The sequence below is a fragment of the Microcaecilia unicolor genome, unplaced genomic scaffold, assembly GCF_901765095.1.
Source record: "Microcaecilia unicolor unplaced genomic scaffold, aMicUni1.1, whole genome shotgun sequence".
NCBI classification, from domain to species: Eukaryota; Metazoa; Chordata; class Amphibia; order Gymnophiona; family Siphonopidae; genus Microcaecilia; species Microcaecilia unicolor.
The window spans coordinates 1-17,420 of record NW_021963600.1 but is presented as its reverse complement, the minus strand read 5'-3'; the positions used below and the strand labels follow the sequence as shown (position 1 = coordinate 17,420).

At 45.0% G+C, this 17,420-nt stretch overlaps 1 protein-coding gene across 2 annotated transcripts in view; it reads left to right on the top strand.

Moving 5' to 3' along the window:
* Positions 1 to 9,610, top strand: part of LOC115459494 (alcohol dehydrogenase class-3) — a 41,829-nt gene extending 32,219 nt beyond the window's left edge. For both annotated transcript variants that reach the window (XM_030189298.1, XM_030189297.1), the window contains exons 8-9: positions 1,320 to 1,458; positions 9,339 to 9,610. In XM_030189298.1, the coding sequence (XP_030045158.1) occupies positions 1,320 to 1,458; positions 9,339 to 9,363 (164 nt within the window). In that variant the 3' untranslated portion in view covers positions 9,364 to 9,610. The remainder of the gene's footprint in view (positions 1 to 1,319; positions 1,459 to 9,338) is intronic.
* The last annotated feature ends 7,810 nt before the right edge of the window (positions 9,611 to 17,420 follow it).

Genomic DNA, 17,420 nt, shown 5'->3' with positions numbered 1-17,420 from the left:
TTCCATCCAGCTTCTGCACCCTCTGTCTGCCCCCTCTCTGGCCCTTTCCATACAGCCACATGTGCATCTGCCCTTTCTCTCCCTTCCATCCAGCGAATGCCCCCTCTCTCTGCCCCTTTCCATCCAGTGTCTGACCCTCTCCCTGCCCCTTTTCATCCAGCGTCTGCCCCTTTCCATCTAGAGTCTGCCCCCTCTCTGTCCCTTTTCATCTAGCTGCACATGCATCTTCTGCCCTTTCTCTCCCTCTTTGCCTTCCATCCAGCCTATGCCCTCTCTCTCTTGCCCCTTTCCAACCAGCATCTACCTCCTTTCTCTGCCCCTTTCAACCCAGCGTCTGGTCTGCCCTTTCTTCTCTAATTTCCAGCATCGTCCGCCCCTCTGTCTGTCCTCTCCAGCCAGCCAGCATGCCCTCTTTCTCTCCCATCCAGACTAGTGTTCTTGCCCCCCCCCCCCCCCAGTCCTTCCTTTTCACATTTTATGCCCCCCTGCTGCAGCTTAATGCTCTTGGCAAACTAGCAGCAGAAAATGCAATAAAATGTTTTAAAAAAAAAAAAAAGTCAAGGCAGCACAATTTAAATAAATAAATATTAAGCTCGCACTGCGGGGCCTAATTACCTGGCTCTGCTCCGGACCTGGGATGGAAGTGGCCTCCAAGATTCTTCTGCTGAGTGCTGATAACTACCGGTGGCCCAGTGGGGATGGAGAGCAAGTGCAGCAGAAAGTGGAAGGCGCAGGCTCGCAGCTGCACTGAAGACAGCGGGCAGCCACGAGCTAGGACGGGAGAGGAGCCAGCCATCGGAAGAGACGTCAGTCCGCAAGGCACACAGGCGCAAGGGGTGCCGCAGGGGAAGGAAGGCTGAGCAGTCGTCGGTCGAGATGGGCGGGACTCTGTGGAAGAGAGGAGGAGACGCACGCAGCGAGCAGCAGGCGGCAGAGATGTTAGGCGTGCGCCAGTGTGAAGGCAGGCTGAACTGATGATGAAGCAGAGGTTAGAAACCCCCCCCCCCCCCATTGGGTTGCACCCAGGGCGGTCCGCCCCCACCGCCCCGCCCTCGGTACGCCACTGGCACCTACAAAGGCCACATTCATCCGTGCAATGTAATGAACTGTTGGGGGTGGGTTTACTGCAGAATTTGCAGCTACTGCAAGTGAGTCACAAACCAGTGACTTTATGAGCGCTCTCAAGGTTTTTTATGTGCATGTAAAAAAATGTATTGATTGATGCATAGAGACATGTTAACCATGGTGGGAAGAACTTTTTAAAATGGCTTTCTGATTAAATTGTCTAAAGCAGAACAAAATCTTTGGTTTATTTTCAGGTTGGAAGAGTGTGGAGAGTGTACCAAAATTGGTGTCTGAATACATGGCAAAAAAGATCAAAGTTGACGAATTTATCACCCACACTCTGCCATTTGGCAAAATCAATGAGGCTTTCGAGCTAATGCATGCAGGAAAGAGGTAAGTGTGTATTGAACTGACCTCTAACATACAGTAGTAACCAGCTCAGAGACTCGAGGGAGAGACTTTCTAAAAAAATTCTCCCTTTCTTCAATCTTGGTCATACTTGCTGTGCTGTTTCATAGTTGGAGCATCTGGTGTTCCAGGGCCTCATAGGGTACAGAGCAGAATATAATGTTCAATAATGATGCAGCCCTTCTAATACTTTTACGATGAGACATCTGTCATTCAGTGAACAGGAATTGTTTCAGAGAAATGAAAGAAGGCTGATATGTTCTAGCAGTGGAACTACTGTAACTTTTTTCTGATTTCCCTGATTTAGCCCAACAAGCCCCTTTATCTGTTTTCAGTTGTGTTGGTTCCATACATACCCTGTCTTCTTTAAATGGTGTGATGTCTGCCCTCAGCTATACATTTCTCTGCGGTTGAAGCAGCCAAGAGTCATAAATTACACTTTTATCCCAACTCCTCCTTCCCTCCCTCACACAGACTAGTAGGACAGCAACTCTAGCATGGCTTTTCTCCTATACCAGTGAGGGCGCCAGTCAGGCTGTCCCCAACCCACCCCTTTTCCCTTCTGCTTGCAGTGATTGTAATATATGGCTGCCACCCAGTGTTGCCAGGTGGGCGGTTTTACCGCCCAATTGGGCGGTTTTCCGCGACCCGCCGCGGGAAATTTTTGCCCGCGGCGGGTTGCGGTTTTTTGGGCTGCTTTTGGGTCGTTTGGGCGTTTTTTTGGGCGGCTTTTTGCCTTTTTTTCGGCCGCGGGGGGCGGGGTTAGTGACGTTTTTGGGCGGGGTTAGTGACGTTTTGGGCGGGCCGATGACGTCGGAGGCGGGGGCCGATGACGGGGAGGCGGGGCCGATGACGTGGGAGGCGGGGCCGGTGACGGGGGAGGCGGGGCCGGTGACGGCGGGGGCGGGGGTGATGACGCGGGGGTGGGGGTGTCAGGGGCGGGGTTTGTGTTTGGGCTGTTTTTTGGGCTGGATTGGGCGAGAAAAAAATTTTCCACCTGGCAACCCTGCTGCCACCTTAAGTCCACACCAGCACATCATGTATGGTCCTGGCAGCAGGTTGGTTCCTGCTGCTGCTGCTGTTGATTGAGGGTCAGATAGCTGGCTGCAGGCACTGACTCACCAGTTAGGCTTTTCTGCTAACATCTGATAAGATGCACAAGGAGCTGCACCTGCCACAGGATCTTTGCTAGTGACTTCCAAGGTATAGGATATGTGAACCAGTAAAACTGTGGTTTAAAAAGACAAGAAAGACAGAGGAAAGAACACAATGGGCTGGAAACAGAGATAGGGAAAAACTATATCCTCATAAGCTATCTTAGTCTTATGCAAAAAGAGACGTTCTCTGCATTACTGCTGTTGAAGGGATTAAATCAATGCTTCCAAGTCTTTTTGTTGCTGTGACCCCATAATTGCAGCCACATAAAGTTGTATGACTCCCTGGAGGTACAGAATAACGATGCACCTATGGAGAACCCACCTAAGTCACGACCCCAAACATAGGCTTTGTAACCCCGTTTGGGGTCCTGACCCACAGTTTGAGAAACTCTCTGGATTAAACAAAATCATCTGCAGGACTGAGGCACACTACTCATCCATTTACCACTATTCTCTGCTTTCAGTCCATTTCTAATCCAGTCTGTCACTTTGGGGCTGTCTCCTAGGTACTCGGTTTGAATTTCTCTACAGCAGTGTTTCTCAGCTATCTCCTGGTGGTAATCAGGTCTTCAGGATTAGCACAATGTAATGTATATGCTTAAGAGAGGCACTTGGAATGGCGAATGCCATAACAGAACATTGTAAGCCACATTGAGCCTGCAAATAGGTGTGAAAATGTGGGATACAAATGCAACAAATAAATACAATAAATATGTATATTTATTTCATGCCTGTTCATTGTGCTAATCTTAAAAACTCACTGGCTAGGTGTGCCTCCTGGAGAGGGTTCAGAAGCACTGCTGTACAGGTCTGTTCCAAGCATTTACTGAAATTTCAAGTATACCACCACATCATGAACAAGTTCTCTGTTCACCCAATCAAAAAGCGGTTCTGCTTTGTTAGACATGATCCCTATCTGCCTTTCACACGTTTGAATTTGTGCTACTGTACTGTCCTTTTCATTTTGTTTAGTCTCCACTGATTTAGCCACAAGTAAAGACTAAGCAGCTGGTCTGTATTTTCTAATTACTAGAGCTGTACATCGATTAAAATTTTTAATCACACAATTGATCACATGATCCAGATGTAAGAGTTGAAATAAATTTAGCATGTACACAGTTGTTTACACTTTTTTTATTGATCTTAAACATTCAACCAGTAACTTTGATTCCAGTTTCCTAAAAAAAAAATTTTCTTTAGGCAACCTTCGAAAGCTAATCAAGAAATGTATTAAGTTATGTCCAATAAAAAAGGTATCATCTTATTTTCTTTTCCATGTTTTATTTTGTTTGATTTCTATTGATAACCTTAAGAGTGGACTAACACGGCTACCACACTCCTCTCTTTAGGCATGTGAAAGGCAATTCTATAAGCTTGTGCATAGAGACGTGTGCCAATTAAGTGGCAAAAGTGGCTTGAATATATTTTTTTCTGGATTTAGCTAGCATCTTTCTCAGTAGTAGCTGTAGGTGAGCAACATTCAGGTACACTAGCTATTTCCTTGTCCCCAGGAGAATTAGAATCTAATTTTGTAACAGTGAAAGGTTAAGTGACTTGCCCAAGATCACAGGGACTAAGCAGCAAGATTTGAACTTGACTTTTCTGGTTTTCAGCCTTGTACTCTAACCACTAGGCTACTCCTCCACAAAACTGCAGAACTTCCTGTTACAGAGAGAGGCTTGGGGCCGGGTGAGACGCAGCGTGCTTTCACTGCAGTGGTCAAGGCTGAGGGCCATGAGCAGGGAGAAGGAGCAATCTCCAGCAGCCCCCTCTCCTCTGTGTGCACCTTCTCCCTTCTCCTCACAGCCCTCAGTCTTGAGGCTGCAGTGAAAGCATGCTGCTTCTCACCAGGTCCTAAGCCTCTGTGTGTAACAGGAAGTTCTGTCAGAGGAGGCGTGCACCATCTCCTCCCTTCCTCTCCCCTAGCACCATCTCCTCCCTTCCCTCCATCCATGATCACCATTTTTTCCCTTCTTTTCTCCCCATCCTTCTATTGGTACCATCTCCTTCCATCCCTTATTTCCAACATCTGTCCCTCTAACCCCCCCCCTCCCCCAATGGTCTGCATCTTTGTCTCGCTGTCCCTTTTTTGTTCTCCCGGCACTTCCTCTTATCCCCCCCCCCCCCCCCTCCCAATCACATCTCTCTCTTTTCCTCTTTTTCCTGCTGCCATTCCTCATCTTTCTCTCCCTTTTTTTTCTGCCGGCACCTGTTCTTACCTCTCCTGCAGCCCCCTCTCCTTTACGGCTCCTTCTCCCTGCTCCTCAAGGCTCTGGGCTTAACACTGCAGAGAGAGAGTTTTTAAACATATGTTAAAAATGTTAACGCTCGTTAAGCATTTAACACGTTAAGTGTGCACATCTGTCCTGTTCTCTGAACAGGAATTGTTTCAGAGAAATGAAGAAGGCTGATATGTTCTAGCAGTGGAGCTACTATAACTTTTTTTCTGACTTCCCTGTTTTAGCCCAACAAGCTCTTTTATCTGTCTTCAGTTGTGTTGGTTCTATATATACCCTATCTTCTTTAAATGGTGTGATGTCTGCCCTCTACTATACATTTCTTTGTTACTTCACAGTAGCTCTTCCCCCATATCTTCTTTGAACACTGAACAAAAGTTAGTTCAGAGCTTCTGCTTTTCTCTAGTCATTCTCAGCGTGCTCCTTCTTTTAATTTCTGCTTTACAATTCCACCTCTGCACTTTCTCATTTCACTGATGTGGCCTGAAAAAAATTGTCACCTTGCTTTCCTGCTTCTCTGTTTTTCCAGATATTCTTCCCTGTCCACTGAGATCCCAGTGCTGTTATAATATTGAATGTTAAACAAAATCCTTTAACCTCAATCTTCAACCGTAAAATACCTCCCTATGCTGTTATCACTCTGCATTTCTACATGACTGATGGTGGTAAAGAATGTCTTTTGGAGCAAGGGGAATAAAGGCAAAACAGAGAATGCAACTTCTGCTTTAGATACTTCACACCTGTGGCAAAGGCAATATTTACTAGTTTTTCTTAATGGGTGTAAAAAATTAATCTCAAAACAATACTATTCTCCGAGGACAAGCAGGCCAATATTCTCACACGTGGGTAATGCGCTCCTGCGTTGCCTGGTCCGGAACTTGTAACAAGCTTTTAAAAACAAGAGTCTTCTGGAGCGCGAGCGATGCTCCACTGCGCATGTGTGAGTGCCTTCCCACCTACCCCGCGAATGCGGGAGCATAAGTTGTTTTTTGTTTTTTTTTTGCGCTCTCCTCACAGCTACCGGTCCGGTTCTCTATGGAGTTTGGGGGGGGGGGGGGGGGTTGTGCCTTTTTTGTTATTTCTTCGGGTTGTTTTCTTCCTGTTTTCACTTTTGGGCTTCTTTCTTATTTTTTTTGCCTTTTCCATAGCTCTGGAGGCCACAGTTAGGCCCGAGCTGTGGTGGCACATTTCTTGTCTTATTTCTCTGGTGTGTTGTTTTACGGGGCACCATCAAGCTTTTCTTATTTTCTTCTAGCCGCTTTGTGGCTTGGTGCCTTCTAACTGGGTTCTGAGTCTTTGATATTTACCAGACCCCAGTTAGTCAAAGTGGCTCATGGGGATCTCTTTTCGGCGCCATTTGAGGCCTCAACGTCTGTATCGGCATTGTTGTTTGTGGTGTCATCACCGGTGTGATACACACCTGCCTCGTTTCCGATCGCTATTGGATTCCTGGCGCCGACCTCTTGTTTTGTTTGTTGGTGCCAACTTCAGTGCTGGTTTAAAGCAACATTGTCGATATCGAACATTCAACATATTTTCCTTTCTGGCCAGTTGTCTAGTGGAGAGCTTGCTCGTGAACGACGCTCAGAGGTCCATTTGGATTGCATTTCTATGGCTTGTGCAGTCCCCCTTTTGTGTGTTTTTGTTTTTTCTAATCCTGAGGGACACCCCCCTCCCCCAGCGCTGGTGTTTCTCTCAGTGCCAGGAGAGCAACCACTCTGGTTGTGCTTGCCACCTGGGTTCCAGCCAGTCTGCTGGCCACTGCTCGATAGTTGCTGGCGAGTTTTTCTTTGCATGAGTCACACTCTCATGCCTCCATTTATATCCCGAGTCGCCTACTGAACCAGAGTGTTATCCCGTTCTACAATATAAGTCGTATGCCCTCTCCTTCTTGCTTTCTATTTTGGTAGTAGCGGTGCATGTCTTCCAATTTTCACCGTAGTGTTAATGGTTAGAGCTGTTGCTTCTGACCTAGGTCAGAAACCCTAACAGTATGGGTTCAAATACCACTGTTTCAGCTGGTTTTACCTTTGTTATAATTCCTTTCTGGTGCTGCCCGCTGCCCACTCGACATGCGAGGTCAGTTAGGGGTCAGCTGTCTTTTCCACTCTCAGGAACTGCTGGGTCTTCTAACTGTGAGATTGCAGTGCTACATTCTTCGCCTGCTTACTATTTTTCTCCTGAACAGGCACTTGGACCTTTGTTCTCAGCCTACAAGGTGCCCACTCTAGAGCAGGGTACAGTCCGGATATGTAAAGGGGCCCTCCCCTTGGGATTCAAATGTTCCCTGCTTCTTATAGGTTACTCCTTCTGCCCTCCGTGCAACTCTGAACGCGTTCATGGAGGCCTCTTCACATCAGTGTTCTTTTTGGGATCTTTCAACTGTGGGCTGTTTTTCTGCTAACTGCCGCTTGACCATTCTTACATCTCTTGATATTTCATCTTGCCGTTCCTCAGTCCTGTTTCAGGATCCTAGTCTACACTTGTCTTCCTTAACTGATGTCCTCTCCTTAGATCATTTTATTCATATTTTTTCACTCTTACAGCAGCGAGTTGACGGCAGGAGTTCTTATGATTTTCTTAGGATGGCCAGCTGATGCGTCATCTCAGTAGTGATAAGTATTGATGGATGACTGTGATTCCCACTGTCTCTACTATTTAACTAAACCACAGCCAAAGATACTGGCTTGGCGCCATAGGCTCGGGTTTCTCTTCAGTTCTTTCTGGCCTGTTGGATTTGTTTCTCTCGTCTTCAGTTCTCTTACTGAGAATCTTAGGGCTTCAGATGTCCCTGACCCTCATCACACAGCTGGGGGCGTTTTTTGTTTATTCTATCTTCTGGTCCAGGACCTCTGCATCCTGGCTGTACATGGGCTTGCATGACTTCTTGTAAGTTCTTCTGACGTCTGTGCAGTGTGCTTGTCCTGTGAGCTGTTCCCTTTTCTTCTGGAGGCTGTTTGCCAATGGGTATACCAGCTTTGACTAGATCTTTTTATCCACACAGGTCCTATTTCAATTCCTTCTACTTCTTTCTGGGTGGGGGCTTATCTTTCTATACTCAGTGCTCTTTTTTTCCTTCGTGTAGGGATCCTTTTTTCTATTCTCTGTACTTTTCGCTTCAAAGTGGGTCGTCTCCGACGTTCCACACTCACACTTTCATGTGTGTTATGGAGATTTGACTTCCATCTCCTCTCTCCCTAAATGATCCTTGTCTGCTGCAGAGGTGGACTTTGTCAGCCACCTGTTTACCGGTCTCTCAAGTTTTTACTATTTGGGGTCTACTTTTGGTGTATCTATCTTCGGATTGCTGGGTCACTCCATTTTGAACCTAGTAACGGTTCTATTTTTTTCTGTTGCACTCAAGTGGTTTTCCCATGAACACTGAGTCCTCATCTCAGCTTCTATTGGTCTTTTATTTATTTGCAGTGGTGATTCTCTTGTCTGTATCCTTTCAGGATCTTCTGCCCTGGCATGGGTGTGCTGCATCTTTTGCAGTGCAAGTGTTCGTTAGCCAACTTTTTATTTAGTTGCCATCTAGAACTGCAATCTCTCTTCACCTTCTTTTTCTTTCATTTAGCTGTGTTATCCAAGGGGATCCTCTTGCTAATAGCAATACTTGAGCCCTAGCTCAGACGTTAGCTTCCTTCTGAGAATTTGCAGGATTACTATGTAGTACTCATTCTGTGGATTCTCATCTCATTCCTGATTCAAGTGGCCTACCTTCTACTTCTTGACTGAATGGTCTGTTTGCATCTTTAGGAATAACTACTTCATATGGGTTTTGGGGTGGGGGGGGGGGGGCGTTCTGGGATCCAACTCCACCCGGCTTGGCCCATTTTTAATTCTGTCTCGTGCACTTCTGATGACTTGCATACGTTTCCGATTCCAGATCCTTTGCGGGGCACAATTCATCCTTGATGGTTCCAATGAGCCTGGTAGCTAGGGATTCCCTGTACGTGAGAATATTGGCCTGCTTGTCCTCAGAGAAAGTGAAGATACTTACCTATAGCAGTTATTCTCTGATGACAGCAGGCCATATATTCCCCTAGAAGTTGTCTTCTTTTTTTTCTTTTCTGCTTAAGTATTATACTGATGCTAAAACATTTGCGTGGCAGGTGGGAAGGCACTCGCGCATGCACAGTGGAGATTGTTTTTAAAAGCTTATCACACGCTCTGGACCAGGCAACGCAGGACTGCATTGTCCGCGTGTGAGATTATATGGCCTGCTGTCCTCAAAGAATACCTGCTACAGGTAAGTATCTTCGCTTTCTTTCTCGATCAAGAGATAGAAGTGGGACCCTCAGTTTTATATCATACATTGGAATGAATGATTAGAAGGCTCTGGCAACCTTGCTTTCCCTTCAAAGAGAACCAATTGGTTAACCTTTGTTGTCATTAGGCAGATCTGCCTGCTGATCATTGTTTTTTTTTTTTTTTTCTCCTCTTTTTTTTTTTTTTTTCCTTTTGAAAGCATTCGCAGTGTCCTGATCATATGAGTGGCCATGTCATGGAACTTGGCACTTCGTCGCATTAACAGCATCTACGGTCTTGTACTCCCTGGGCTCTCCATCATACCAGCACTTCTGCAAACAGGGCGGTTATTAACATTTTATACAGACAAAAAAAAAATTTATTGCTGAATACTGTCAAATTAGTGTTTCAACTGAATCACTTTAGGAATTAGTACATAGAATTTTGAACTGAATCACTTTAGGAATTAGTACATAGCATTTTGAATCATAATAAAAAGATTTGTGAAAGTTCATGTGTCTTTTTTTTTTTTTTTTTTTACTGTGTATGTGCTTTACAAAGTGCTTTTTTTCTAGTAAAAAAGGAAAATTGTCGTTACTTATTCAGGGTGAACTTTAGGAGATGGGATGACTCTCCATGGTTCCAAGGGCATAGCTACCATTGAGGGAGCCTGGCAAAATGCTGAGGGGTCACCTGCAGTTGCACCCTTCTTCCCTCTCCACCTCAGTACCCAGGTCCAGCATCTGTCTAGCTCTCCCCCACCCACCGGTCCTCCAATGCGGCAGATGCTGCAGTGAATGCTGCCTCTGGCTGGTGGAACTTTTCCTTTGCATATCCCGTCTCTCTTATGCAACTTCCTGTGGGTGGGACACGCAAAGAAAAGTCTGTCAGCTAGAGAGAAGCAGCTTTCAGTGTGCTCTCTGATGGGACCCACTGCAGCCTTTGGAGAACTGGGGGGAGGGAGTGGCAAGACAGGCGCTGGACCCAGGAATGGGGATGGAGAGATACTGTACCCGATAGGGAAGGGGGAGAGATGCTGGACTTCGGAAGAGAGAGAGAGAGAGAGATCTGGAGCAAAGTGGAGAGAGAATAGAGGAGGGAAAGATTCTAGAGTTAGGGGGGGGTGGGGAGAGAGAGGCCTGAACCAAAAAGGAGGAGGAACAGGGGAGGCAGATGCTGGACTGGGGGGAGGAGTGAAGGGAAGAAAGAGTGAGAAGCTGGACCAACAGAGGGAAGGTACGGGGGTCAGTGGTGGGGGAGCAGGAGGAAGGAGAGAGAATCTGGACATAGGGAGGGACAAGGATATAAGATGCTGGCTGTGGAGGGAGCATAGGGAAAGAGAGACGGGCAATACTGGACACAAGGGACCGCAGGGCCGTGCCAACACGGTAAGCGAGGTAAGCATGCAGGAGGGCGACCCGCCGCGCCATGCTTACCTCGCCCTCCCACGTCCCAACTGCCCGCCCTCTTCTCCCCACCCCAACAAGATCCCTTTGAAATTTACCTCCATCCGGCAACGAAGGCGCACCGCAGCATCAGTGAAGGAGGCGGCGCTCCGGACGTCTCTACTAGTCTTCCCTTCGCTCAGTGTTCCACCTTCTTCTGTCGTCAAGGAAATGATGTCAGAAGAAGGCGGGACATTGAGCGAAGGGAAGACTAGTAGAGACGTCGGGAGCGCCGCCTCCTTCACTGACGCTATGGCGCGCCTTCGCTGCCGGACAGAGGTAAATTTAAAAGGGATCTTGGGGGGGGGGGGAAGAGGGTGGGCAGTTGGGACATGGGAGCGGGAGGGCAGCGATCATTTTCACGGGGGGGGGAGGGGAGGTGGGTGTGCGCGTGCCAACTGTTTGTGGGGGGGTGCCAACTGATCTGCAGGGGGGGCGCCACAGACCCTTGGCACGGCCCTGAGGGAATGGATAGGGATAAAGAGGGGTGTGCTGGATCGAGTAAGATAGGGACACAGGAGAGATGCTGAACATGGGGGGGGGGGGAGGGAGAAAGAGGTCAGACGCTGGACAGGACAGATAGGGACACACTGGAAAAATAGATGGTAGACATGGAGAAGAAATGTCAAAAGAACAGGAGATTGTGGAGAGAATGCAGAAAAGAGACACTAGGACTAAAGCAATGTTCATACAAAGTTAATAATTGTGATATGTCACCTTTGAGAAATGTGCCCCCCCCCCCCCCCCCCGGGAATGGTGGTGTTAAAGGGAGCCCATCTCAACTTTTTCACCTGGGGTCCATTCAGTCCTAGCTATTCCACTGCATTGTTCTGCCCCTACAGTAGCCAAGCCCCTGTCACTAGCTGTGCAGCATTTAAAAGGCAGCATTGCAAATATTATACCAGCCCCTAGAATGCCAACACCTTAGTCCCATATACACAGGAAATTACACAATCTCCCCCGATATTCCCCCAGTCTTACGGGGCAGCTTAGTTGTACCAGTGGATTTGTTTAAATATTTGGGAGTACTAATTGACCACCAGTTAATATTTAGAGCTCAGGTTTCTAGTTTGGGAACCGCTGTTCTAGGTGCAGCTACATCTGAAAGCAAGCAAATTATTAAAGGCTGCAGATTTGCCTAGATCAAACATGACTGATGAAATTTTCCAGAAGGCACAACATACATTTTGTAGCCTATGGAGTAAACTGATAAGTGCAAGAAAAACTACTTTCAAATTTCATGAGCTGCTGCTTTAAAGCTGTATGGGCTTGTGAATTTTGAAACTGCTTTGAACCCAGCCCAATAGATCTGAGGAGTATTTTGTATTGCTCCCTGCCCTCCCCCCCCCCCCCCCCCCAGAAGAGGGGAATGGAAGACAGGGCTGTCGGTCAAGCATGGTGCCAGAGCCTCAGACTATCAGTGAGAGGCAGGAAGACTCCTGATAGTGACTAGACCAGTACTTCTCAACCTAGTCCTCAGGGCACACCCAGTCAGGATATCCACAAAAAAATCTCTCGTGTAAGTTAATTGTGGATAGGGTTACCATATGTCCTCTTTTTGGACTTCTTCAGATATGTCCATTAGGGAAATGTCTTCGTTTTCTTCTATGTGCATATGTCCAACACAGCCACAGAATGAGATAAACCATCTCTGGCTTATTAGTCAAAGAGAGAAAAGCATTGCTGATCTCTCTGTTTCTCTACTTGTTGAAACTGTCAAAGGAATTTTGTTTGTGCAACACAACTAAGCATATGTCATGCAAAGACTTTCACACATATGAAGCCAGCTAAAGTTGTTGAGGGATATGTACTCTTCTGATAAGTAAGCTTGGGCTCAGATTCAGTCAAACTCAAATCTGGAATTTCTTGAAAAGTAGATTGTCTACTTTTGTACTGTTAAGTTACTGTTGGATGTGTATTCATTAACTAAAGGCTATGATTAAATATTTCTGTAGCAAAGGTAGCAACCATTTTTATTTTTTCTGTCCTCTTTTTTTTTTTTTTTTTGTCTCTGCAAATATGGTAACCCTAATTGTGGATATCCTCAGGACTGGGTTGAGAAGCACTGACAGGAAATAGCCCTATTGTAAAACAGGAAAAGTGCTGCATATTGAAAAATCATGATCAAATGTCACTTTTCCTGCACTAACTAATCAAGTAATGGTGCTTATAATTGTGAATATATGCATCATTTCAATTATTTTTAAGTTTATATGCCTTTTTTGCATTGGTTGACTTTTCTCAATGCATTTTGCTTGGCTGCTTTTGTGTGTCTTGTGTGCAGCATCTACTATAGTGAGAAAATTGGTGAAAAAGCTTTGTTTTGGGGTTGAGAGTGTGGAGGAGTGGCCTAGTGGTTAGGGTGGTGGACTTTGGTCCTGAGGAACTGAGTTCGATTCCCGGCACAGGCAGCTCCTTGTGACTCTGGGTAAGTCACTTAACCCTCCATTGCCTGCCGCATTGAGCCTGCCATGAGTGGGAAAAAGCGCGGGGTACAAATGTAACAACAAAAAAAAAAAAATCATGAGAGCACAGTGAGTGGCTACTGATGGAGGCAAATTGGCCAATTCTTCTCTCCGTTACTGGGAATATAACCAGAGGTTAAAATATTGGTACCTGGGCTCTTGAGAATTTAAAGTAGTATTTTAAACCTGTATTAAAATTGAGAAGTGTAGCTTGTGCCTAAGAGGCTATGAAAGCTGGATGCTGATTGGCTGTACGACTCCCAGAGAGCACCTGCATCACAGAACTCTGCTTTTTGCACCAAGGTCACATGGGAATGAAAGAGCTGAATGGAAGAGTGTTTCTGTGAGAGAGCACGTGTGAGTTGTAAAAGTTTGCAGAAGTAAGAGAAGTTGCTTAACTTTTATTAAGATACTGTGTTCACAAGTGCATGAACTGTATAGAAGTGTTTGGAAGTACTTTGAGAAAAAAGTAATATTTGTCTCTCAGATGTAATCTGAAGGCTGAGTGTTGCTTGACTGAATTTAATATTCTGAAAGCAGCTTACTAAATAACCAAAAATGGATCTATTGATCCAGCAAAATTATGGAAAGAATTACCTGTCCACCGTAGACTTTATTTTCAATTATATGTTATTTAGGAAACAGCTGAAAACCTTTTTATTTCAAAAATTTTTAATAGCTAGGTTTAACTGTTATTACAAAATCAGATTTATAATGTAATTCCTGGAACATCTAGTGTCTTGTCTTTGTGATTTGTATTGAACCTTTTTAGGTATTATGCATAATATAAGAACTATTGCTATGCTAAATTTTGATATTATTTCATAGGTCTTTTTGGTTAAATTTTTTCTGAAGTAGCACTGACCTAAGGACTTAATTGTATATCAAGGGAAAATAATACTGCCCGGAAGCATTATAATTTTGCAATGAATACTTAAACAGTTTAAGCCTGTAACTTTGGTACAATGACTTTAATTTAGTGCACTTAAGAAATGCAGTAAAAGAGAAGCAAATTATAGCTAGTTAACCTGGTCTGTGAGGATTGAACAGACAGAACAATCCTATATAAAGAAAATGCTTTCAGTGAGTGTGAAGTCTGAATGCTGGTATAATACAGCTGCAGATTCTGCCAGAAATTCTCCTTATTAGTGCAGGAAAAAGTGAAATACAGAGGATTTGATAGAAAGGGATTTGTGCTCATCTCTTGATTTTCTTTAGTTATATCCTCCGTTCTAAGAGTCTAACAGGTAGGAACACTAGAATAACTGCACACACTGAAGTAGGATAGGTTTTTTTTTTTTTCTTCCTTTTATTCAATATTAAAGCTAGAACAGATACAAGAAGACCAAGCTTGAAGAAAGAAGAACTTCAGCATTAAGGCAGATGAATAAAATATTATAAACAAGAAAGCCAGAAAATAAAGATGTTGGAAAACCACACAACATGCACGGACATTTATTTGTTTTTGTTTTTTTAAGAGGAAAGCTAAGCTTAGCACACACACAAACCTGGAAGACAATAATGCTTACCCAATTGATTCTTACAGGGGGCTGAAAGAAAGGAGGTTTAAAACAAACAAACAATTGTATTTAACTCTTATAATTTTATATTTATTGAAAATTGAAATATAACATCCAAGTAATTTTCCAATTTAATAAGCAAATGATATTAAAATAAAAATGTATTAAGAAAATAAAACATGCACAATTTGCACTCAGCAAATTTTTTTTGTCACAAAGGTCACTTTATTGAATCATCAAATACAAGCATACAAATAGCATCAAACCACAAAGTGAATAAGAGCACAACTAAGTGTACGGTTCCAGAACAATAAATTAAATGTAAATCTTTGAGGTTTTGGTTTTACATTTTTGAAAACTGTGAAAATCCTTCCTATTCCTTGTCACCAGTAGATTAAGTCAGAGACTTGTGGTTTGTGACCATCTACCAGCAGGTGGAGATAGCACTGACTTGACTGTCTCATAGGACAAGTATTCCTCCTAGTTATTCAGTATATCTACTACTACTTATCATCTTCTCCAGTGGGCTGTTACAACTAAGCTCCTGATTTTATCTTGTTGCCTGCTCCTGTTCTGGGTTGCCCAGTTCCTTTGAGGATGGGGGTGCCCAAGCTGAGCAGTGCCGGTTTTAGGTAATATACTTGGTGGTGCCAGGTCCCTCCCCCATCCCTGGCTCCTTTCCTTCCTCTTAAAAGTGGTGAGCTCCTGCTTCTATTGTATTGAAATCCAATAAAAGATATTAAACTTAAAAAAAAATTGTAACATGGTATATTACTGTATATGTACTGTTGTATCCCCAACTTGTGGCAGCTTGCTTTATATATCCAAAAGAGTCTTTTATGTCAATTTTTTTCCAAAGCACTACTCAGTGCCGTATCACATAAGACACTTTAAAACGAGCACAGTACGTTTGCCACTTATCTCAGTGTTCCTGTCCACACTACCGTTGTTTCATGATATACTCTCTATGATGTTTAAATTGCCAGTATATGACATTCAAACTCTGATTTTCAACTCCTGAATGTTGTCACTACACAGCTCTGAACTTCCGTTTGATGCTACTGCCGACGTTCATGTGTAGCTGAGAGGCTTCCTGGTGAACCTCCAAAATCAAACAGTTAACTGGTCATGAGTTCCTCTATGCGTGACCGCATTTCGTGGTGCTTCTTCAGGAGGAACCACTTCCCATGATCTATGTCAATTACAACAACACACATCCTATCACAAACTTCATAATTTCATTAATTGTACAATTATATCATTCTATATTCTTCCTAGTAATAATGCAAATGGCTGCTTACCCATGGGAGTATTGTCCTAATGGAAGCCTGGATTTCTGCTACTGATACTTCATATCCATTCTGTCTTCTTCCGGGGTTAAATACCTAACCTCTGAATTTACCACACCCTTGCTTAAAGACTCTTTTGGATATATGGAGCAGGTTGCCAGGGATTGGGGATACAACAGTACATATACAATTAAATACTATGTTACAATTTAATAAGTTATTAAGTGAGGTGGATTGACAAGATCAATGTTAAATTCATTAAGTAATGTTGATGTGTATTTCTGAATGACGTAATGAATGTGGAGTGAGAGTGAATGCTGAGTGAGCTTTAGGATAACATATGTGTTAATGTAAGCTGATACAATAAGTATAAAACTTTAAAAAACAACAAAAAAACAACTAAAGGAAATACTAAAGCCAGAGTCAGGCTAGACACAGGTAGTATTTTCCTGCTGTGGCTTTATTGAGGGAAAGGGTGCCTGGTAGCTGCTGTTCCGGCAGGGACTGAAGCAGAGAAGTGCAGCCTCAGAGTTCTTCAGCTGGGTGAGTGTTGGGTTACATTTTTGTGGCACTCATGGTTTACTTTGTTTCTTTTTTTTTATCACGGCAGAGGCAGTGAAACACTGCTTCCGCTGAGGAAAGCGGCGAGCAGCATCGGGAAACTATTTGGGGGAGCTGTGCAGTTGCTGGTCCGGCTAACGGGGACCCATTTTCAGGTGAACAATAAGTTTTCCGCACAGAGGTTTCCCCGATGCGGTCTCCTCCACATGCGATGGTTGACATGGGATTGGGACAACAGACAAGACATGGCCATTTTGTCTTCACAGTAGATGCTTCCTGCGCTCTCTATAGCTGATGGGCAGTGTCAGCCCACGCAGTTCCCAGCTTCTCTGTCCTCCCCGATGTCCGGGAAGGGTATGGGGAGTCATTTTCTCCTAAATTTATTTTCCTGCTGTGCATCCGGCCTTTTTGCCTAAGGGTTATCATGCTCGGCCAGCTCCCTCCTCTTGTCTCGAGTAAGCTAGTAGTCCGGAGTCCTGGCCAAGTGCTGTGCGGGAGGAGCAGGGATCAAGGAGGAGATGTTTGGACGCTTGCCGAGGGTAGGGTCTGTAGCCCCCCCCCCCTCGGGTCCTCTTCCTGAGGGGCTTGAGGAAGGAGAACTGATGGCAGAGGAAGCGAATGATACATACCTGTAGCAGGTGTTCTCCGAGGACAGCAGGCTGGTTGTTCTCACGACTGGGTTGACGTCCACGGCAGCCCCCACCAACCGGAACAAAACTTCGCGGGCGGTCCCGCACGCAGGGCACGCCCACCACGCATGCGCGGCCGTCTTCCCGTCCATGCGCGACCGTTCCCGCTCAGTTGAATGACAAGCAAAGGAATGAGTAAAAACGCAACTCCAAAGGGAAGGAGGGAGGGTAGGTGAGAACAATCAGCCTGCTGTCCTCGGAGAACACCTGCTACAGGTATGTATCATTCGCTTTCTCCGAGGACAAGCAGGCTGCTTGTTCTCATGACTGGGGTATCCCTAGCTCTCAGGCTCACTCAAAACAAGAACCCAGGTCAATTGAACCTCGCAACGG